The 24,540-nt window shown below is 40.7% G+C and overlaps 2 protein-coding genes across 2 annotated transcripts in view; one reads left to right on the forward strand and one right to left on the reverse strand.

The window, feature by feature from the left end:
- The window catches only part of LOC146458324 (polycystin-1-like), a 46,661-nt gene extending 31,394 nt beyond the window's left edge, over positions 1–15,267 (forward strand). Inside the window, exons 19-26 of the mRNA XM_085090581.1 lie at positions 224–496; positions 2,319–2,948; positions 3,573–3,797; positions 5,096–5,279; positions 5,947–7,166; positions 8,779–8,950; positions 9,957–10,214; positions 10,559–15,267. Coding sequence (XP_084946707.1) covers positions 224–496; positions 2,319–2,948; positions 3,573–3,797; positions 5,096–5,279; positions 5,947–7,166; positions 8,779–8,950; positions 9,957–10,214; positions 10,559–13,260 — 5,664 coding nt within the window. The 3' untranslated portion in view covers positions 13,261–15,267. The remainder of the gene's footprint in view (positions 1–223; positions 497–2,318; positions 2,949–3,572; positions 3,798–5,095; positions 5,280–5,946; positions 7,167–8,778; positions 8,951–9,956; positions 10,215–10,558) is intronic.
- Positions 15,268–16,458: 1,191 nt separating this feature from the next.
- Positions 16,459–24,070, reverse strand: LOC146458325 (enoyl-CoA delta isomerase 1, mitochondrial-like). The gene is made up of 7 exons (XM_085090607.1): positions 24,044–24,070; positions 22,928–23,118; positions 21,952–22,104; positions 19,636–19,731; positions 19,414–19,433; positions 18,643–18,821; positions 16,459–17,698 (listed from the first exon to the last, which is right to left on the reverse strand). Exons 2-7 carry the CDS (start codon positions 23,087–23,089, stop codon positions 17,535–17,537), a joined length of 774 nt encoding a protein of 257 aa, XP_084946733.1. The 5' UTR covers positions 23,090–23,118; positions 24,044–24,070; the 3' UTR covers positions 16,459–17,534.
- Between the last annotated feature and the right edge of the window lie 470 nt (positions 24,071–24,540).

The raw sequence follows: 24,540 nt of genomic DNA on the forward strand, positions 1-24,540 counted from the left end.
GATATTATTGTTTTCTGTTGGCTTGAATATTTCCCAGGATGCTATTCCCCGGGATTCCTTCCTAGGCCATCACTCTTTTCCTATTCTCATGTTCTCCTCAGTGGGACATCTCTCAGGCAACAAAAATGACATATCAATAATCATGAAAGTGGAAAGGGAAGAGAAATTAAAAGATACGAATCTATTGATGACGAAATACGGTTCGTTTTGCTTTGCTTTGCAGTCTTCTTCAGAGCCGGAAGAAACAAAACAGGCGTCCGAAAATATAACTCGGAAAGCTCTTAAAACAGTTAATACCCTGGCCACAGCTTTGCTAGTCACCAAAATACCGGGAGAAGAAGAAACGACAATAGAAACACCATCTCTAGCCGTGGGAGTTTCGCGTGAAAATGCAGGCGACATTGGAAATAAGCCAATTGACGTGGCTGGAAGTAAAGTGGTCATCCCGGCAAACCTCTCGGCCTTTAGAAACTCAAATTCAAGTCTTGAGCGAGTGGTAATTTACCTAAATTTAATTCTCTTTACTATGTTCACTGCTGAAATAGCATTCTCAACGCCTTCACCCCGATCAGATATGTTGTTACATATGTTAGGGATTCCATCTGGCCTGTTTAAAGCCACGTTACACCAGGGGGTACTGTCACTACAATTTTGACCCACCCTCCTCCCCTTGGGCGACGACTTCTGCTGGTTTGCACAGCTCATTACCCGGGCAAAATGTTTGCTCCCATAACTTTTCTATACCTTGGCAATGAGTGTCTTTGGCGGCAGTGAATATTAATCTTAGAACCACTGACTATTTATTCCTTATATATTGTGTAGATCATCGCAAGGTTCCGAAAATACCTTTTGCGTTCCTTTTAGGGGGAGAGAGGGGTTGGAGAGTTTCCACTTTTGGGTAGTTTATTAAAAACCAGGCGATGTGGCTATTCGATCCAATATTAACTTATTGAAATCCCCGCATGCAAGTTTGGAATATTTTCTGAAAAGCTACCCATGAAGGAGGATCGAGCCCGATAAAGGCGGTCTTCCTCTCGACGGATTCCCCATCGATCGTTACCTCACATTCTATTTTGCTGGTTTAAAAGCAAACATTCACACAAAATCGATAAAAGATACATTCAGCAGTGTTCATGGATAAATACTGCACTTGAATCAGTGCCTAAGAGCACCGTTACATCGGTAGCATGAGCGATGCAAACGGATTTCAGAGATCAACTCTAACTTTTCGATTTTTCTACATCAAGAAAATGGCTGCTGATGGTCGAAAGGGCGCAATGCATGATGGACAAAACTGGGTCTGTAACCTGCTATCTGGCGTCTTTCTCTTTTTGGATGAGATGTAGGAAGGGAGGGTATGATTGCTGGTTAGATCAAAGTTAATCAGAAGACCAGTAGAGGAAAGAAAGAGAATTCTTAAACTCATTTTAAAATAATTGAAAAGCTAGAGACAAAGAAAATCATGCACCGTGACGTGCTTGGATATCTGATAAAAAAACTCCTCGTTTTTGCATCCTCAATTTCCCCTTCAAAATCAGTTTGTTTGAGAAGTTATATCAAACACTCGTCACAGTATTTCATCACAATATTAAAAACCTCGAAGTTCGTCAAAAATGCTCCGCTACATGTCGTATTTTTAACTCTCTTCTCGGTGCTTGATTTGTGATGAAACACTGTGTGTCATGTTTGACATATTACATGAAAAATAGTTACTGACATAATTGGATAGTGATGGATTTTGGTTACCACTTATATATAATTGTATTTTCGGCCTTAATTAATAGTTGCTATTGAGTCCTCCCTTCCTCTCACACCTTCGTGGGCTTGAAATGCAAATTTTCGTGGCAAGTTGTTGACTCAAGCGTCCTCTAACAAAAGATATGCCTCAAATTTCATAATATCACCACAGCAATATAAGGTTGTAATATAATTCGGTTAACAGGGTTTATTCCGAAAACTAGGCCAAGTTTATCAGTAAGGGTCGCAGAAAAAGACGCATGTTTTTGTCAGTTGTTTATGCTGTGACGGTTGATTGACAACTGAAGGTGAGAATAGCCAGGCCACACCCCTTTTATACCGAACTCCCTGTTTAAAGTACGAACAATAATGTAAACTGCCAGAGCCTGAGAAGGCCTGTTCGATTCAATGTAAGTCCAACTTTATTCAGTCAGTACAAAGCTTGAAATCGGGAATAGAAATCAAAGCGCGTACAGACCCAGAAAATTTACCATGTTCAACCGAATCTTGGAATAATAAGGTAGTCTAATTTTCTACTAATTGACAGATTTCAACAAGCCGATGTTTTCTTTTACTTCCAGAGCATGGTGTCTAAGATAAATTTGTACTCAGGTGGCAAAGGGGCTGAACTAGTTAAGAGCGACCTGGTGAGTTTGTCGTTCTACGAATCAAAAGGCAAAGATAGCCGCGAAGAGTACAAAATCAAAGGCCTTGAGAAGGAGATCAGCGTTCAAGTCCCACGTGCAAAAAGGGCCCGCCCCAAAAAGACGTTATCGAAGCTCGAAGCAAAGAAATACATGAAACACAGCTTCAATGTTACACAGAATGCATCTGCCGTGCATATTCGAGTCGAATGGGAAGTCCGCGTCGAAGTAGAGCTGTATATAAAGAAAGGAAGTAATCCGAAGCCAGCGGAAGGCGTTTATGACTTTAATGAAACACTTAAACTTGGAGGCCATTTTAACGCGAATTCGTCAAATTCATCAGACTCCACCAGTTCCGAACTATTTTTGTCCAATGATGCATTAAATTGGACAGCCGCTGGCATATATTTCGTGCAGTTGCGTTATAAGGCAAACGGCTCGTTGCCAGAGGAGGAAAAGGCCAAAATGGATTCTAATGGTGCAGTGCCGTACAACTTCTCCGTATACACTTCTATATGCATGTACTATGACGAGAACGAGAAACGTTGGTCAACGGAGGGCACTAAGGTGAGATAAAAACTAGTAATAATCGTAGATTACAGAGTGCGTTCGATGTCACCAAACAAGCCGAGGCCAATCTCGATCCCAGGCTCTCTCTCCCTGTGATGTCATCCGCCCCTGCCAAAAAAATCTGCGGGGGATCCCAGATGTGCGTCCCAAGATCCATGGGCCCATCGACGACAAGTCCCATAAAATCTCAACTCAAATCCATATTAGGAAGCGTTCTTCCTACGTCGAACGCAATAAGCAATTAAAACTGCTGTTTCAGTGTTTTGAATTAAAAGCAAAGGTGTTTATTTATTACCGACATTTAATAAGTAACCCTTTATCCGTATATTAGTCTATCCTCCTAGTTCTCGTCTTTCTTTCCTATCACCGGGAACGCGTAGTACGCCTAAGGAACTGGGAACGGTTTGCGCGCCGGTTGGAGAATGCTACCTCAAAACCTCGATTCCAGGCTCCTCTCTCGAAGGAGGAGAGAGGACCCTGAGAACGAGGTTGGCATTTTGGTGACGTCACGAGTTCTCACCAACCTTGAGTTAGCGGAAAGGGAAGAGCTGTTCACTAGGTTGTTAGTTTGTCATTTTACTCTGCCTTAACCTTGTTCGTTGTCATATTACATGTTCACAGGTAGGACCAAACACAAACCTGGAGTACACGGAATGTAAAACGACCCACTTGACAACATTTGGAAGCAGTTTCTTTGTTCCGCCAAATAAAATCGACTTTGACAAGCTGAGTATAGATAAACTATTAAAAAGTCCTCACGCGCTCATCACTGTATGCGTGATCCTGGGGCTCTACCTCATCTTGCTGATCCCGGCTAGAAGAGCTGACAGAAATGACGCCCTGAAGGTAACATCTCAATAGGCCATTTTACACTTGTGTGCTTAGTGACCTGGCCTTGGATTGGAGCGAGGCTGGGGGCGACCTTGTTTTGATACCGACCTCACTGCTTTTCATATGTAGATGCAACTTAGTTAGCATAAAAATAGCATGATCTACATATAACGAAGCAGCGAGTTTTGCATCAAAACGAGGTCACCCCCAGCCTCGCTTCCAATCCAAGGCCAGGTCACTAAGCTCACGACTGTGAAATGCGGCTACTAAGCTAGAGGCGTGCTCTTACACGACGCATTACAATACCGCGAGGACAACAGCATTGCAAGACAAGTTACAGAGAAAAAATTTTCATCCTGCAATGTGTCTCGCAACGTTGCGAAAATCGAATACTTCTGTAAATTTCAACTCGAGATTTCGTTGTGAGACAAGTTGCAAATAGGGAGTAATACAAGCGCAATTTTGTAAGCAATTGCCCTCGCAACGGCGTTGTATTGCCAATCGCTGGGAAACTTTTCTCGTGTAATTACACCTTAGTCCGTAGAGAAAAACTTCATCAAGGGCAAGTGTTTTAGTTTAGTTCGCCTGTGTGCTAAGAAGGCAAACGGAAGAACATGCCGTCTAGATGAACTGTTGGTTATTTCGTCTTGGGATTGACGAATTAAACTGAAGTGCAAAATTCCATTCCTGACACAAAAACCCTTCCTTTCACCCGTAATTATACAGAGACGAAACAAATGAAAGAGGCATGAGAATTCTGTATACTATTCAGTTGCTCTTATTTGAAGAATCAGTCACTCACAACATTTATAGATGGTGTTGGGAATCAAGCACAACCATTTCGACATCTCTGCTTCCCACGAAAAGAACACGACGCGCAGGCATTTGTCAAGATCTTTCCGAATACATGCAAGTCTCTTTAAGGCATGCATCACAGGTACCTACCCTGTGTGCCCGTTTTGTAGAGGTGTCCGACTTTTTAAAAAGAGCTTAGTTAGACAAACAAGTGAAATTAAGCCAAGACCAACCAACCTGACCATGTCAACCTTAGAGAGATCTCCATCTTACTTACATGTCTGTCTGTTTTGAGAGAGCTGACTAAAACAATTTAGATTATTTCGGGACTTTTCTCACGGACAATAAAGCGAGAGAACCACGCGCGCGCGCGCGCGAAAATTGTCTCTCGGGAGGACACGCGACGCGCGGGCACGCTGGCTTTACTATCCAAATAGTGGACTACTCATAGCCTAGTACCGATTTCAAAGATTTGACTGCCTTACTTATCACTTATTACTTGAACGTTCTTTTTGCAGACTGGAGTAACTCCACTTCCTGATAATGACTCGCGAGATACCTATTGCTACGAGATACACGTGCACACAGGATTCACTCGGGGTGCCGGCACGAGTGCAGAAGTATCGATTGTTTTGACAGGGGGTATTGGGGACAGTGAGCCAAGAGTTTTGAAAGATCCTAAAAGGAAAAACTTCAAAACAGGTTTGTTTTTTTGGAAGAAATGAAACTAAAAAATCAAAACAAAAACAATTTTTTAGCGATTGAAAGAGTAAGCCAGATTTAAATTTAAGACAATGTTGTGCTCGGTTTGGACCAAAGAAGACCCACACTCTCGGCCAGTTTCGCAACCCCAACAGTGATCAGCATCAAATTTCTCTTTGTGATATCAATGCTTATTCAACACCTGAGCTCATGAGAATTAAGGATATGATCACCCAAGGTAAATTTTCTTGAAATTTAAAAACCTTCTCCCAAGTATGTGTTTTAGAAAAGTATGGGAACAAGATAGGAGAATTTGTTCTTTGATATTAGGAGTTTGCCGGTTTCACCAACAGGCGACTTAAATGGGTAATATTCGTGTGAAACTTTTCGAGGACCCGGGCATTAAACGAAAAATGACCATAAACAGTCATCAAAGGAGTAGTATCACGGGGATTTGATGTCATTTTAAATCCCAAAAAGGTTTGTCTGTCAACAGAAACAGAAAAAAAAAAAAAACTCAGTGGTAGAATATCCAAACTAGTAATCGGAATGTCATAGGTTCGACTCCTGTTGAGAGAACTCGGATTTTCTTTCGGATTTTCTAATACTTCATGCTCACTTGTTTACCAGGCATCACATTTATTCCATTTTCTATTTTTGTTTCCAGGGTCGGTGGATCCGTTCCTTCTGACAGTTCCGCAGTCGCTTGGCAACCTGAAGCACATTCGAATATGGCACAATAATGGCGGCAACTTTCCCTCATGGAATCTCCTGCGGATAATGATTCAGGATATTCAGACGGACCAGCGATGGTGGTTCGTGTGTGACGACTGGCTGGCGGTTGATGAAAGCGACGGCAAAATCGAACGAACTCTGTACCCGGCCTCAAACAAGGAACTGACCAAGTTCAACGTCCTGTTTGCCTCTGAGGTTAGGAAGAACCTGACCGATGGTCATATCTGGTTTTCTGTTGTGGCTCGTCCAGCGCACAGTACTTTTACCCGAGTGCAGCGTTTGACATGTTGTCTGTCCATACTGATGTGCACTATGGTTTCAAACGCAATGTTTTACAGAATAGGAGAGAATGAGACGCCCAAAAATGCTATCAGAATAATGGGATTCAGCTTCTCAATCCGCTCTGTTTCCATTGGTATCATGAGCAGCTTGGTAGTGTTTCCAGCAAATCTTATCGTTGTAACAATCTTTCGGAAAGCTAAGCCGAAGGAGAGCCGATACACGGTGAAGACCGAGACCTCAGTTCCCGATGACATTGATATCGAGACGGGAGAAGAAAAGAAAAAGGCTCCAACGAAATTTGCCCTCCCTCACTGGTTTGTGTACGTTGCTTATACCATAGCATTCGCTGCAACATGCACTTCAGGCTCGTTTGTCATCATGTACGGAATGCAGTTCGGTCCGGAAAAATCGTCGCAGTGGCTTACTTCAATGACCATCTCATTTATTCAAGACGTGCTCTTCACACAACCGATTAAGGTCTTCGTCTTGGCCACCTTGTTTGCTCTGCTCATCAAAGACCCGAAGAAGGCCGATCAAGAGTCGTTCGCGGATGCGAACGCTCTCGCTAACGACGAAGAATGGCTGCACAAGAACACGGAGGATCTTGATCCCGAGATGCAACAGACGCTGAAACAACTGATAAACGACAAACCCCCGGATGAGGCTAAGTTGGAAATCGCGCGTAAGCTGCGCATGAAGGAAAAACAAATGAAGTCTATCATCAGAGAAATTGCCTGGTATGTAATCTTCCTGTTGGTATTACTCACCATCAGCTATGGCAACAGAGATCTGACCACATCGTTTGTGACGAGGTACATGCAGAACATCTTTGAAAAGGCTGCCTACAGTGGAAACCTAAAATACACAAAGGTTAGTTTAAGGACGGTGCCTACTTTTGTTACTGCGCATACGTTCTGCGCATCTCGAGATACTCAAGTTTCTAATGGGTGGTGCCTACTAATACAGGGATATTTTTGCGCGGTTTAAAACTATGCAGAGAAAGCAGAACTTAGCAAGTACTCTTAGTATTTAAGATGAAAATTGGGGCTAACCATGCATTATAGAGAGATAATAAAGCTTCATTTTGATAAAAAATGCCATACATTGCTTTGTATTTTAGCACTTTTAAAGATTATTGTTTCTTAATTAAACTAAACTAAAAAAATGCGTGGTTATCCCCAATTTTATTTTTGAATTCCAATAGCCCTTGCTAAGATCTGCTTTTCCCGCATAGTTATTTACTGCGCAAAAATACCAGTGTATTAGTAGGCACCGTCCTAAAGTCACCTGATTTCTGACTCAAGCAAGCAGTAGGTTAAAACTCTCAAGCGTCTGTTATTTTCTTCGAAGAGGTTCGTGCGAAAGGGAGAAGCCCAGAAACGCGCAAAAAGAATTGTGGTTATTTCGCTTTCACGCACGCGTCTTGCCTTAACAATGTGATTCTATTTGGCCGTGCGTGTGTACTCTGATAACGCGCAGATGACGTCAAACCCTGGTAAGAACAATGAAGTTCGGCTCGTAGCGTGACTGTTGTTCTTACCACGTTATGACGTCATCTGTGTGTTATCAGACTACCCACGCGCCGCCAAAAGGAATCTATTTATTTTAAAGATTGTGTTCATATCGCATGTCCCCCACAAAATTCTGTTCTCAAAAATCATCGTAATGATGATTTGTGTGGAGCCCGAGATGACACATTTAGTGCTTATTATTGATCTATAGCAAGAGAGCACGCCTATTGGCTAATGCAATGCTAACAAGGCTTGTGATTGGCTTGCAATCTGTGACCTTAGTCGAGAGAGGATTACGAGAACTACCTGCGGCTTATGTACGTCTGTACTCTAATCACAAACTCCTCTTCACCAATCAAAACGCAAATTTTACACTGTCTGTTGTATAAAACAAAATAACGCAAGCTACTTAGGCACGGTGTTTTTTTTATAATTGACTTTGACTTGCCAGGTGAAAAACGAAAATCACGATGGCGCATATTGCTCGCGCCCCCTCGGTAACACAATGAAAATTTGACATGCTTCGTAAGAAACAAAAGGCGTGGGTCCATTTCCTACGGGGTCGGCAATTTGTTTTTGCATCTCACTAGACACTGAAAGTAAACAAGGCCTGCTTTTGTCGGATCCACCGAGTTCAAACCTGTTCATTTAACCATGGCGAACGAAGCTTGATTGTTTACCCGGGTCATCAAATGTAGGAGGATGTTTGGCTTCGCAAACCTTCCCAAGAAACTCCTACATACAACAGTTACAATACACTATCGAACCATGTGTTCAATCCGTCCCTAGAGGGGGACCTAATTACAATACAATAAGTAGCCCTAACAACGTGACCTTCGGTCACGCTCGCGTAACGCTAGCATTTATGTTACACTAAATAACACAACTCTACTACATTTGCTACACCCTTACCGAGGGGGATAAGATTGCACACACTGTTTACACTTGGAATCTTTTCTGTCATTTACAAGGTGCACGATATTAATCATTACTGGACATGGATGAATAACACATTTATCCCATCTCTGATGCCTACAATGTACTATGACAACTCAACAACCTACGACAGCGGGTTCCTTGCAGACGTACCCACCGCTTGGATTTTGGGCGCGGCCCGTCTCAGGCAGCTGAGAATCAGGAAAGGTACACGTGCTTGGATTAAATCGATTTTAAATTGAAGCTCTAGTTGTTTTACCCTTTAACCCCTAATATCAAAGAACAAATTCTCCCATCTTGTCCTCATACTTTTCTTGTGAAAGTACTGGAGAGAAGTTATTAATATATCAAGAATACTCTCCTTGGTTGATCGTATCCTTATTTCTTATCACCTCGAAGTTGAATAAACATTGATATTACCAGGAGAAATTTGATGTTGATCACTGTTAGGGCTTAAAGGGTTAAAAAGGACATAAGCTACTGTGTTTTTTCGGTCTATTAGCGATCACAGACTATTGCATTCTGGTATCGTTAAAATGCGTCAATTAGGTGAGTCCTCATGGAGGTCTAACCTTTACATTAGAAAACATTTTGATTTGCAAACTCACGATGTTTATGGCAAGATAATAAATAAATGCAAATTTTTTACGACTATAAATGTCCTAAGGGTGTTATACTACACATCGAAATAAGACATTCATTCTAAACGACCTGACGGGTTTATGGTAGATGATTAAAGGTTACCTTATCAAAGATGGCTAAGGTGCAAAATTTACTCACGTTATAGTGACGGAAAAGCGATAAGAGAAATCACTCGAAAAGGTATAATTAGTTCCGAAACTTTGAAATGTTACTTGGCCTCATTATTTTGCAGGAAAGTTACAGATCGTACTAAAAAAAACGCGTGAAAATTATGCGAAAAAAAAAAAAAAATCCCACGATCTGGTACTGAGAAACAGGCGGAAACCTCTGTCTCGCCTGGAGACTCGGTCGTTCTCGTCGCAGCAATCTGGCTGGTTCTTACCTGTGTACTCGGGCAGAATCATTACGTAGCCATTAAGTAGGCAAAAGACTTCTGTTACATTTTTTTCCTATGTGGACAATAAAAAGGTTCTCGGCTTACAGCTAATCAAAATTCCTAAGCAATTACAATCAGTGCATCTGCTTGTTTGAACTGACTTGTAATCTCAAGTACACTTTTTCTTGATCTTAGATACCTGCGAGTTCAAGCGCTTCTTCCTCCACTTCATTAAAGAGTGCAACGATTTCTACAGTATTGCAGAAGAGGACCAGGGATCTTATCTACCAGGCTGGAAAGAAGAACCATTAATACCGTCTCAAAACCTTTCTGTCACCACCATCGCCACTCCCACTGAAGGGCTGTCTGACAAAGGCCCGTGGGAGTACCAGACAGGAGACGAGTTGAAGACATATCCGTACTGGGGTTACAAGGCAACATACAGCGCAGGAGGTAAGGGCCAAATGAGCTCTCACCACTAAATCAGTTTTGGATAGATTATTCGTGAACTGCATCCACCCCAGTCACAGGGTCCAGAGGGGGTCCTCTTTGATCATGTGAGAAACTGTTCTCTGAAATACCTCAAGCCCTTTGAACGCCGACATCTTGGGCGATTTTACTTCCACATACCGCGAGCCAAATGGCGAGCCCATGGCGCTAAGTAGAATGCTCCAACATGTTCAGAAAATATCCCTAGGGAACATCTTCGGATGATCTTCGGTAATATTTGGAAGTCCCGGGCGTAGCTTTGTTATCAGTCAGTTTTGCTGAATCACATGTGTTTGATTTCATTGCAGGATATGTACAAGTGTTACCCATGGACGAGGCCGAATCAATAGATGTAACTGCGAACTTGAGCGCAAATAACTGGTTGGACCGTTATACGCGAGCTATCTTCTCTGAGTTTGCCATTTACAACGCGAACGTGAACCTGTTCTGCGTGGTGACACTTTTGTTCGAGCAGCTTCCCACCGGAAGTCTTACTCCGTATCCCAGCATTCTCACGCTCCGCCTCTTCCGGTACGTAGGGGGCGAAATGTACTTCGTGTTGGCGTGCGAGATTGTCTACCTCTTGTTTTGCTCCTTCTTTGTGTTCAAAGAGATCAGGCAGTTTGTGAAAAAAGGCAGGGAGCATTTGAAGAATCCATGGAGCATTCTCGAAATCCTGCTCACTCTTCTCTCGTTGTCAGCGGTGGGTTTGTTCTTTGCGCGGCTGAGCTTTACCAAAACTGCTCTTAAAAGCATGCGCGACAAAAAAACAGGCTTCGTCAGCTTTCATTACACGGCGTTCTTGGACGAGTGGCTGAAATGCATCATGGGAATTATCGTGTTCCTCTCTTTCCTAAAGATGTTTCGTCTGTTGCGTTTCAACCGTCGCATGTCAATGTTGCAGCAAGTCCTCAAGAGATGTTTGGGTCAGTTATTATCATTCATGGTCATGTTCGCGCTGGCATTTATGGCCTATGCATTCCTTGCATGCCTGGTTTTTGGGCAGAGCATGGAAGGTTTTGGAACATTATGGCGAAGTTGTGCGTCTCTGATGGACACGCTACTCGGCAAGTTCACTTTGAAGGATATGTCCAAAGCCAATCGGATAATTGGACCAATCTTCTTCTACAGTTACACGGTGTCGATGTTGTTCATTCTCATCAACATGTTTTTATCCATAATCAACGATGCCTTCACCGAAGTTCGCAGCGACGTGGAGAAGCAGTCGAACGAGTACGAAATTGTGGACTTCATGATTCACCGACTCAAAGAGAACATAGGCAAGACAATGGGTCATGCCATTCACCCAGTCTACAAAGAACCAAAGAGTGACCTGGAGCTCAACTTCGATAAGATCGCTGACAACGCCGACAATGCCATGCACTTTATGAGGAACATTGCGTTCGAGGACATGAGGAAGACACGTTGGTTCCAAACGGACAGCTGCACGGAGAAGAAGAAATACCTCATGCAGTTGCTCATGGAAGTGGAATGGGATTTTTACGAGTCCGAACTTTGTGATTCCATTCCTGTGTTCGAGCGGTTTCTTAGCCAACACAGCGAAGAAGAGCTGGAGAAAATACTGCAGCACTACCAGGAGAAGCGTATGGTGGAAGATATGGTTTTCAATCGAGTTAACGGCGAAAATGACTCCTCCGATGACAGCGACAGTGACAGTGATAATAGTAGCGGGAGCAATAGCGAAGACGAGAAATCGAGTAACGACGACAGTGGTTCGGAAACCGAGCCTGTTGCCAAAGATGACAAGAGGCTGTTAACGCCATCCTTTGGAAATGGAAACCATCCAGGTAGCGCAGAGAGAGTGAGAAGCCCAGCTCTACTGGTAAGTGAAGTTGAAGCAAACACTGTTGAACAACAGCAGCATGCAGAGGACACTAGTCGTAAAGAATCATTTGCTGAAGAGGCAGCGTGCGACAATGAGCTTATAAAAATTCTCGAAGACGTACGACGAGAGCAGGAAAGTCGTTGCGCAACAGACGCTGAATTGGATAGTATTCTGTATGGTGACACGCCTTCTGATGATATGACACCACGCATGTGCGACAGCGATCCGTTAACCACTGGAAAGAAAAATGGTGCTAAGAAAAAGCGGAAGAAGAAAGCCGAAGAAACAGTGAGAGGAGAGGAAAACCCAAAGGAGAAAACGATTAAAGAAGCTTGGATTAAGGCGGAAGACAAAAAAGGTGATGACGAACCGGGGGAAGAGCCCGAGATAAAGAATCCAAAGAAACTGAAGGAAGATGCAACGCCGGATAATAAGAGTGATTTGGAAGAAGGAGACAACGAAGGCAACTTGGAAGGTGTGAAAGCTAAAAAGAAGAAAGCAAAGGGAGAAGAACAAGGGGAGATGGAACCAAAGAAAAAGAAAGAAAAGAAGAATCTGACTACAACAGAAAACGGTGAAGAAGAAACAATGAAGGAAGAGGGAAAAATGAAGAAGCGAAAGAAAAACAAAGACAAAGCCACGGATGAAAATGGTGAAGATGAATCAACTCAGGGCGAAGAAAAGGAGAAGAAAAAGAAGAGTAACGAAGCTAACGTTGAGGTGGCCTCTGGGGAGATTGGCGAGGAAGATATCAACTGCAATGACGGAAAAAAGAAAAAGAAGAAAAAGAAGAATAAAGATGCGGTAGCAGACGTAGCCACAGAAGAAAACGGCGAGGAAACAACAGAAGGAACACCGAGGAAGAAAAAGAAAAGAGAAGCTGCAGAAGAAAGCGTAGCCGGCGAGGAAAAAATCAACGAGAACGAAGAAACGCCGAAGAAGAAGAAGACGAAAAAGAAGCTGGAAGACGAGCTCGATGAAATGCTTGAAGAGGCGCTGGAAGTGACCGACACGGCACAAGCTGAGACCAAGAAAAAGAAGAAAAAAGGGAAAGCAAAGAAGAAACTGGAGCCAGGAGACGATGGGCAAAATGCCGTGAAATCAGATGAAACGGAGGAAAAAAGGGAGAAAGAGATTTTAATGGATGAGGAGAGCGAGTGCTGAGTCAGGACCATTTAGAGAAATAGACAAATCCGCTCAGTTCTAATGATACTCATTTAATTTACTTTTAACGTACTTTAAAAGGGTCACGTTATGTTTTAATGCTTTTCGCCGGCTTGTGTTAACCTAATGAACCTTAGTCACACTGTAAATTTGTGAGATCTGCTAGTAACCACCAAAATGACGTTGTTTCGGTAAGTAAAACACAGTTCAAGTTGGGGGCATAACAGTTCCAATTTGGACCCAACTGTTAAATTGAGTTCGAGAGTGGGTTCCAAAGATTTTATCTCTGGCCTTTTTATGCCCCATATTGTGGCCAACGTAGCTTGAAAATTCCTGGATTGAACCAGCCCTAGGGGCATCAGGACTTAAACATGGAACTTGGGGCTGCTACAGGTCTTTTGAATTACAGTGTATACAACTAGAAAAATAATTAGCATACTGTTTCAAAGTAAATCGAGATAAAGGTCAGGTCACATTGAGCCAATGAATGAAGCTTTAACCCTTTAACCCCTAAGGCAAAACGACATTTTCACCAGATCCAAGACTTCAAACTCAATGTCCATGCATGATATACCATTTTAAAGCTACTCATGAGTGTATTTCATAACTGATATAATTATGAATGAGAAAAGTTATAGCTTTGAGATAAATGGCCTTAAAACGTAAAAATTTTAAAGTTCAAAAACGTCCCAATCCTTGTGTATATTAGGTATACCCCTGAACTATGGCTTATTTTGCAGTTCTCAACAAGTTCATTAATGTGAGAGATGTCTTAAGACCCACAACTTCTAGGGGGAAAAAGTTGAAAAGTTATGGGGGTGGTTTAATTAATACATAGGATTTTCGTGATCAGTATAAAGTTAGTTCTCTTCAAACTTACATTAGTCGCTTTAAACCTTTAATCCCTAATATCAAAGAACAAATTTTTCTATCCTGACCAATTACTTTTCTTATAAAAGTACGGAGGAGAAGTTATTAAAACATCCAGAAAATCCACCTTGGGTGATCATATCCTCAACTCTCATGACCTCAGGGGTTGAACAAGCATTGATATTACAAGGAAAAATTTGATGCTGATCACTGTTAGGGCTTAAAGGGTTGATTATTGAAGTTCGGCTTTTATAACCCACCTTTTTCACATTTCTTTGAATAATTGCTTCAAACCATTATAGCCGAATTTTCATCCATTTTTAGACAGCAAATTGGTTGAAAATCGTATGACCTACTCGATTTTAAATATAAGCGGTTTTAATATAGCATAACAAGTGGTGATAAATTTAAGTGTAATTAGAGTCATTTTGATAGTCAAGAATGCAAACTTTATAGTCAGGGGTTTTCCACCCATGGAGGAGTATCAGGGCCTCACTTAATCCGGCGATTATACTAGACATTCGTAATTTTGTACGATAGCGCATAGCAGCATACGGTATTTACTTTAAGCACCTCTCTGGGTAGTTTCATACTGTGATATGAGACAGAGAGATCATACAGATCACAGCTTCGTTCAAAAAAAGCACTGTGATTTGAAAACGTTTGTAGAAGCACTCTCGGTGTGTTATCAATGGACGAGTCAATATATGTTAACGCACGAGAAACTGATACTTCGATACCGGGGCATTGTTGGAGAGAAGTCAAAACTCAAGCAGTAGCGGTCCTTTTCATAAAGCTCACCTCACGTTGCCTAGCAACACAGGCTAACTCAACGACTGGAGTTTGACCATGGCTAGTTTCTAGTCCTATACCTTCGCCTCGAACGCGAGGTCAAAACGTCCTAGATACACCACTGAAATTAATTCACCACGAGTGGCTAGTAAGCCGTACACAATTAGACAAATTGCGAGGCAGAATATAAGCACAGTTAGGATGCAACCGTAGTGTCAAAGGTATAATATTATCCAGTACATTGTAGCCTACATTAAATGTAAAGATATATCACTACTGGAGTAAAGAGTCAAATTAGCTAACAAAAATAAAGTGCGTTTCAGTGCCTTTGTCCTGGTTACATAACTTTATGGAAGTGTGTAGTAGCTGTAAGCAAAGGCTTACCATCCCGTTCACGCCTGAATTTTTTTTCAGGCTTTCTTTTCGCAACTGCTTAAGTTGGGTATATAACTACGATGATCATTCACTTATTCATTCCTTCCTTCGCAGTTCAAATATATGAATTTTCATATATTCACTTTCATCTCATCACCTCTACGGGGATATTACGCATTCACGCAATGACCAGCTCCCAGTTGGCTTGATAGCTCAATTGGAAGAGAACTGCACCGGTATCGCAGAGGTCATGATTCGAACATCGTTCAAGCCTGAATTTTTTTCAGGCTTTCTTTTCCTGCCATGATTATTCACTTATTTATTCGGCCTTCTTCCGCAGTTCAAATATATGAATTTACATATCTTCACTTTCATCACATCACCTCTACGGGGATATTACGCATTCACGCAATGACCAGCTCCCAGTTGGCTTGATAGGTCAATTGGAAGAGCACTGCACCGGCATCTCAGAGGTCATGATTCGAATCCTGTTCAAGCTTGAATTTTTTTCAGGCTTTCTTTTCGCAACTGCTTAAAGTGCTTAAGTTGCGTATATACCTGCGATGATCATTCAGTTATTCATTCTTTCTTTCTTCCACATTTCAAATGTATGAATTTTCATATATTCATTTTCGTCTTACCATCTTCCTTTATTTGAACACAACCTTGTCCCTAGCGTCCTCTCTTCCATCCTGGAAGGAGGAGCGAGGAACTAGGTCGTTCCATCACTCATCAGAAAGTAGACGGTAGCCTTGTTCTAAGCACAATATTATCTACTTCCTGTAAATGGGGCCCTTTTTATGTCACACTTTTGCCGCACTCGAGCTGGCGATGAACATCGCAAGTGTAAAATTGCGGCGATTTTGGTGCAATTTGGACGTGATTCTGCGACTTTCCCCAAATGGCCGATAACTTGCATGAAGTTTCGACCATCTTTCGAAACCCCTGCGATATCACGGAGACAAATCGCGTCCAAATGCAGTTTGAAATCGCAGAGGGTTTACACTTGCGATTTTCATCGCGAACTCCAACGCGACAGAGGTTGCATTAAAAAGTGCCAAAAATTGAAAATTGAATGAAAAATCTAGTAACATGTCTAAATTTGTAAGTTGTTTGTGAAACAAGTACCAGAAGCAAGAAACTGCCATCAGTTACAACAGGTTGAGCATTAAACTGTTTATTGTGGTTGGACATGCCATTAAAGGGGCAGCGTCAACAAGTTTTAGTGTCTCTTTGAACAGCCATTAAACATATTTTTGTGAATGGGAACGTTAAAATAGCAGTCCAGTTTTGTTAACAGTTACTCTGTTAGGGCAAAGGAACTAGTATTAGTTAGCTTTGGCTGCAAATGGCCAGGATGGAACTGGATTACAACTTCAAAAAATTGGCCAATCTTTTCAAATTATTTGCCTATGTACTGGGAACAATCACTAAAAGTTGATTTTGACTCGGTTCTTTCTTCAAGAAATCAATTGATATTTTCTTCTTGGTGCTTTAAGAGCGATTTCGTTTTGGAGCGAAGGTTATTTGTCAAACGTTTGTGCAGTCTTGACCAAAACATAGCAAAAACCCCTTGACAATGCCTATTTAATCCGCATTTAAAACTCGTTTTCGTGATTAATAACAGGGTTGCACTTATCACAATAATAAAAATACCCTGACTTTTCACTAACCACAAACCAGTTTTAAGGTCCTGAACAAATTGGACGCATGATGATTTTGCTGTAACCCCGGTTGCAATCCAATGCAGCACTTCTATACAACTGCTATGTTTTTAGATAGAATGCAAACCATTAAATAAATCAAAACAGACCAATAGCCCTCACGGTAGCGTTTAATTTCAACTGTCCGCTGAGAAGTACCTCTTCGGATTAAATACAGGCATAGCAGCCATTAAACTTCATGGCTTGGGCTCTCTGTTTTAAGAATTTGCGCTTCTTAGAGCGCTGTTTAAAAAAGGCAATAATTTGTACAACTTCTCCCGCAATGCACATTGTTAAGCATGTCACAAGACGTAAAAAAAATTGTTGGAGCGTTGCAAAATGTAGCACCGACTTCTAGAAGTTGTTCGAAACATTGTCTAGTGTAAAGCCGCGGATAAACTTTCTAACCTTGTTGTACAACAGTTGTTCTTTGGTTCCTCATTCAACAGTTTCCTTGCGTCACACAGTACCCCAAGCCTCTAAAACTGTTTTGTGACATCAAAAATGACCTTGCAAAGACACATCAGCGGTGAGCTACTTCTTTTTTGATATTTTTTCAATCTGTTTTCCAATTGCTGCCTGTACCTCTTCGTCCGTTACGGTATCCACAAATTCCTTGATGTCCTCCTCTCGTTTACTTTCCAAAGCTTCAATGGCATCTCTGCGCATGACCTTTTTGGTGAGCTCCATCGCTCTCCCTGGGGGAAACAACAATTCCGGCGACATTAGGGAAGTGTTTAAAACTACTATACTCAAACAGCACCCATCAAACCACAAAATAGATGGTAGTCTCTGCCTACATCCCCCTTCCTCAATCTCTATAATGGTGTCTTTACTGCATAGCCACCCCTATATCCAGCAGTAAAAAATGACAATGAGATTCAAACCTCACTTGCCGTGTTTATTAAGCAACGTTTACTCTTGCTAGCTGAATATTTCTGTGTCAATCCAAATTTTAAAAGCAATAACTTTTTTTTCGCTAATGTTCATGAGTTAGGTAGTGTCTTCGATAATTCCCCCAACCCAGACAAGGTGGGTCCTTTTCGAACAAACTTGCAATGACCAGTTCCCTTACGCGAGATTTCAAAGTAGCCTGTAAGTATTCTTTAAACATTGCTTTTCTCTCAGGAACACAGTGCGGCTGAAAAAAACCCATTACATTTTTATTTCAATGCCAGCCATAGCAGCCAAATGTACACAAATGTACAACAACAGAGCCACTTGGCTACTTTTTCCTAACGCTTTCTTTCCTATCAACATGTAAATTCTCCTCACCCTTTTCTATCTATTTCTTATGGTACTAGTTAAAAGAATTTGTGTCTTAAACTCGTCTTCGGCGATCATTTCCTTAATAATATAATACTCGTGAGCTGCACGTTTGTTGAAGTAGAAATATTGTTTTTACTCTTGAAAATAAACTTCCTGAAAAGAAAATTAGAAGCAAATTGAATGTTTGTTTAAAAAAATTCAGATACAATTTAAAATTGTCAAATACTTGCGAAAATGTTCGTGGCTAGTCTGACGCGGCGTTTCGTCTCGGCCAAGAGACTCTTCAGAGACCTTCAGAATTGATAGGCAATTTTTCAATTCTTTATTGCACAATTTAAAATGTGGAAAAAAATTATGTTTAAATTACTATTACCTCCAAACACAATCCACTCATCCATTTGTGACCTTGTTGCCTTCATCACTTCGTCTTTTGGTACAACTTTGTCCACCAATCCAACAGCCAATGCTTCCTGAGAAGTATACCTCTTGCTGCTGATTATTGCCTTTTCAGCAATGCCTTTGCCAACTACACTTGCAACATTGTTAAAAACCCTGGTAAAAGATACACAAACTGATATAAATTTGCATGTATTAATAATAATTTTAACATCTGATTAAATGCATTAACCATTATATAAAGACTACAAGTGTGAGACTAAATCGATTACACAGGAAATTTTTTTTTGCTATCTGGTGCTGTTACTCATGTAACAAAACCAAGATGGATAGCCATTAAGCCCTGGTCAAACGGCGCATGATAGTCAATGATAGTTAAAACTCACTCACTGGTCAAGTATCATGCACTACCATCGACTGTCATCAACTATCATATTTCACTTTGAGCGTGTTCAAATCATCATGATAGTTAATAATAGTTTTTTCCATAGTTTTTCCTGTAGGCCGTATCCTTGGCCAAGCTTCCTTCCTTAACAAGTTGTGTGGATAACAACTTCCACTGAGTTATTAGAAGAACATGACACCTGATGTGACACAAATCACGAAACATCACATAACAGAAATCCACTCTCAATCACTTGAGCAGGTACTGTGGTGATGCTAAAATCCAGTAGCTCATGTTTTGAAGTACATGAATTTTGATCCTGATATGCTGTACACAGTCAGGTGTCTGTGTTTTAACACTTACCAGAAAGGTGGTGGAACACCCTAAGAAAGAAAAAGAAATCAATAGATAAGACAGTATTTATTATTACTGTGCAGGAATTAAGGATAAATTAATTGAAAGGCTCACTGGCAAAAGACTGTGAGCAATAAAGTCGAGTGGCAATTTTGTGTTTTAATTTGCTTTGCATAGAATCACTCTACATATGTTTATTTTAATTTGTAATTCATAATAAATACAACTTACTGCCTCTGTCTCCACAAGCCCAATTCTGGGTCCATCAGCCATGACACGGTAATCACATGCCAAAGTCAGAACACACCCTCCTGCTAGGGCGTGACCCTATTAAAAAAAAAATATCAAATCATAACTTTATTTTATTGCCACCTTAAAATAATGTTGCTGTGTTTAGAAGACAAAGATTCCAATCTCCTTATATTGAGCTGATGAATTTGTGTCTCCACTTTCTTAACCCTTAACTAAAAACCCCTAATATCAAATAACAAATTCTCCTATCTTGTCCCAATACTTTTCTTATAAAAGTACTGGGGAGAAGTTATTAAAATATCAAGTTGCTAATTGTAAGCAGTCTACTTGAAGAGTTTGACTCTTTGAAATATTAGGAACAGATATTTTTACTTTTTATTCATTTCCACTTATCTTGTATTTAATTACCGATAGGTTATCAATTAATTAGGAGGGCTCCACTGAAAACTGCCTTGGCATTGGATTCTCTCCTTAAATATTATTGACAGTTATTATCATTACTTTCTCCCTCAGATCACTCGCGCTAAAGGGACTGTAAAATTATGCAAATTGAAAAATAGAACAAGGAGGAATTGAGGGGGAGAGAAAAAGAACTCTTCTTCCTTCTTTCAGATTCTTCCCCCCCTCCACACGAGCCGCAAGAATGCGTCAGGGCTCGAGACTAACGGTAGCCAACTAGCCACAGGCTAGTTGAAATGCAGTTTTGGCTAGTGAGTTTTGGGCTTTCACTTGCCAAAATGGCTAGTGAAAATTTCAGGCATTTTTATAGTGGAAAGAAACGGCAAATTGAAATCGACTCTGAGAGAACAGAGCTAACAAGTACTCTGTTGACAAATATGAAAGAATGTGGAAATACTGAAATACCAAAAAGCGAACGAACGGTAAGTTTTTTTCAGGCCTTTTCCGTAAGGAGCGACAAGCGATAGAAACTGTTTCTGCCAATAATTAGTTGCGTGTGAAAACACGCATAACGTCACCACAGTGTTGATCAGCGATCGGGTTGCAATTTACATGAACAACGAGGTTGACTGGTCACGTATGCGAACGCTTTCAGAAAAAGGATTTGTTATTGTGGAAGTTGAGGAGTTATGATTATGAAATCCATTTAATTCCTATGTTTGCTAATTATAATTAAAGTAAAGTTAAATTACCTTAACAAGGACGTGTGAATCGACATTTTTGGAAGGAATGTTTGCTATTATAAATAAACCACACGCCCAACAAGCTAACAAAACCAGTGAAATGTAAATCGAACGAATTGACAATTTGTCTTGAACAGAACTAAATAGAAAAAAATAGATAAAAACTACGTGATATTTCTTTCATCTTTTTTTAACATATCTATTTGTATACAGTCCGTCACATTGCTTTGATGCAAATGTTTGTTGGGAATACGCGCCCAAATGAACATGTTTGAATGCCTGCCGATTGAGAAAAGGCCGTCTTTAGTTTCTAAATACGGTTCAAGATTTTAAATGATTCTCCGATTCTGACTCATCGAAGCTTATTTCGGGCAACCTGAGATGCGTTCTTACTCAGGATGTGCAGTATATTCTCGACTTAACACATTACACATCATTTTCTCTGGCTTAACAGGATGACAATAAAAAAACCTGATGAAGTCATGTCTACAAGTTTGCAACATTTTTTCCCTATCAACATTGTATAATTTAAAAGTTAAAATGTCTACCCTTCCGCAATTCCCCCCATGTTTGAAAGTTCTGGCTAGTAGAAAATTGGTTTTGGCTAGTGAAATCAAGGTTGTCACTAGCCACTGGTCTAGTGAGAAAAAAAATTAGTCTCGAGCCCTGATGCGTGCTTCATTCAACCTTAGAAGAAGAGAGAGACTGCTTGCAGTCTATTGCTGGCCAGCTGCCAGCTTTTAATAAATAAATATTACTATTAAAAGCTGGCAGCTGGCTTGTAATGACAGCCTTGTACATCAAAGAATCAACGTGTACAACATAATTAAATACAAAGTGCCATGCAAGAAAGTATTGCTCAACAAATAGCTTTCAAAATAATTAATGAAATGACCACAGTTTACCATTTTGACTGACATACACAAATTTGGGACCACTGTCAAACCCAAGAGGTCAGTGTTACAGATAATGCTGGTGGGAGTAATTTGGTTCAATTTACATGAAATAAATAAAGTACTATCTTCTAAATGCTTATCACTACTGAAGAAAGGCTGACATTCTGGAGCTAGACTGTCTTATACATACCACAGCGTAAAAACTCTCTCATTTATAACAAAATTTAAACCATTTACAAACAGAAAGGAACTCTTACTTCTATTGCAGCCATGGTTAGAAGTCTTGAGCCATACAAGCGAAGCCACATTCCTTGAAACTCTTGCCAAAAAGTTGCAAGGTGCTTCAGATCTTTTGGCTGGTAAACTTCCTTAACCAGGTCTAAGCCAGCAGAGAATACTTTGGGAAGGGCCTGATTGAAAGAAATACAGTAAACTCTCTCGTAAGGGACCACCCTTGGTGCACAACAAAGTGGTCGCTTACAGGAGGTGGTTGCTTACGGGAAAGATCAACAAAATAAGCCTAACACTGGATTGATTAGTTAATTGCATAAAAATATTACCTTAGAAGCTAAAATTAGGCAAATAGAAACTAATTTGTTTGATTTTTTCACACCTTTTCATTCTTCTGATGAAACTTTGTATAACACTTCGGAACAAATCACTGTAACAATTCCCGTTTACCTACAGATCTAATTATAGCCACCTTCTCAGTCTGTAAACTGTTATCATCTGTCAGCAGCTCGGGGTAGCGTCATTAAAAATTGAACTTTTATCACTTCTGAGTAATGATTCACTAACGATCATACAGGATTATGTTGAGTGGTCGCTTACCGGAAACAGAAAACAAAAGGATATGTGTAATTTCTGGGCCTAAAAAGTGGTCGCGCTCCCTTGAGAAATTTGAGTGGTGGTCGCTTACAAGAGAGCTCTTGAAACAGTATTTAACTGAGGAACAAAGCGATTGTTTACGAAGTGGTGGCTTATGGGAGGTGGTCGCTTACAAGAAGTGGTCGCTATGAGATAGTTGACTGTACTATACTAATAAGTGCATAATGTGCTGATCAATATTTTAGAAAGAAAATTACTGTCACTAATAAGTGCATAATGTGCTCAAACAAAGAAGCTTAACATACATAAAACCCAATACAGGTAAATTCAAAGTGTACATTAAAAAAAAAAAAGCACATTAGCTTTATCAAATATTTGTTGGAAAAAAATAAATAATGAACATACAGAAGTGATGATAAGTCCTTGGCAGTCTTGGTCAGTTTCAAGTTTATCCAATTCTACATTTATTTCTTGCAAAAAATCCAGACTGAAGCTGTTGACTGGTTTTCTGTTTAGCTCAAGAACGGCGACTTTTCCTTGCTTGTTGACATTCACAAGTGATGACATGCATCTCAATTGATGGCCTAAGTTTACCACTGCAAGAATTAAAAGTACATTTTCAGCAGAAGGATTTTCATTACCGGATTGATTATATGAGCTATCATTCACACTGTCTCTAAGAATCCTGAAAATAAAGCAATGTATCGTAAATTTCCCAAAATTGGAAGGGTTACACTCCATAACAGTAAAATGTCATGAATTTAGAAAACAAGAAGAAAATTTTTCAGCAACATGGTTTATCACTTTTGCATGAATGAAAGTTTATCACACTTTCCAGTAGATATGGCTTAGTTTGCAGGACCCAGAGGTTCAAAGTTCAGTTATTAGCTAAACTGGGATATTTATGGACTTATGGGCCAATCAATTTGAACCTCCAATATCCCCCCTCCCCACCCTGGGAACACCCCAGGCATTTGACTGTGTACCGTGCCCTGGTAGTGGGGATCTGAGTGGAACCGGATCTATTTTTGCCCGAGAGTGGAGGTGGGAGGTGGGGAGTGGGGTTGTTGAAGTTTTGAATTGATTGGCGCATTAATCAACAAAGATTTTCCAAAAGATTGTTCCTTATCAGTTTTGACTTTACTTAACCTTTACTGGCCTTACCTCCACCCCACCCCCTGTTCAGTTAAGCTTTTTAAAATAAGAACTCAAAAATTCCGTTCTTAAATACAGTCCCCTTCCTTTCTCCAACAAAAATACTACGTTTCACTGTGCTAATATTTTAAGTTTTGGATTAAGGAATAATTTTTTTAAAGCCTGAAAGCGCTTGGCAAAAATCTGTAAAAATTTGAATAATTGCGTGAGACTCAGTTGCTTGCACTTGGGGCCTTGTGAGGCATTGCTGTTGACGAAGTGTAGTTAGCCTTCTTCTGGCTATTCCTTACCTATAGAGTTACATTACGATTTGCAGAAATATAAATCATGAAGTTATACATCAGCGCCAATAATGTTTATAAATACCTTTGGCCTTGGAGAGAACTTGACGAACTGCCATTTTGTTTCTCGCTCATCTCCAGTTCCCCGCTCAAAAAGTTCAGAGGAGGAGGAGGATGGGACCCAGACCAATCACGTAACGTTCACGCGCGACGCGCACGCTTGATACACGTGTTTACATGCACACCGTTTTCCACCTTGCACACTAGGAAATGGAAAACGCATATGAAACCCTCGTTTCGATCGTCTCAGTGTAGACGATCGGTAAAAAAAAAAAGTATAAAAAATGTGCATTAAAATCTCTGCAACAACTTGAAATTTTCCTGTTAACCAACTGAAATCTGTTGATAACATGTAGCCGGCTTGAGAGGCGCTAGAAAGGGGAAGGGTAGCCTGCAGGACAGGCGTTAGTTTTTTGCGTTTTCCAGGCGAGGTTTCAGGCAAGTGCGAGTCAAGGGAGGAAAAACAAGAGTTTCACCGTGTAACACCACTTCGTGAAACTGGTCTCGTTCGCCGTTGTGCAC

The sequence above is a fragment of the Pavona decussata genome, unplaced genomic scaffold (assembly GCF_977016875.1).
Source record: "Pavona decussata unplaced genomic scaffold, jaPavDecu1.1 SCAFFOLD_233, whole genome shotgun sequence".
Taxonomy (NCBI): Eukaryota; Metazoa; Cnidaria; class Anthozoa; order Scleractinia; family Agariciidae; genus Pavona; species Pavona decussata.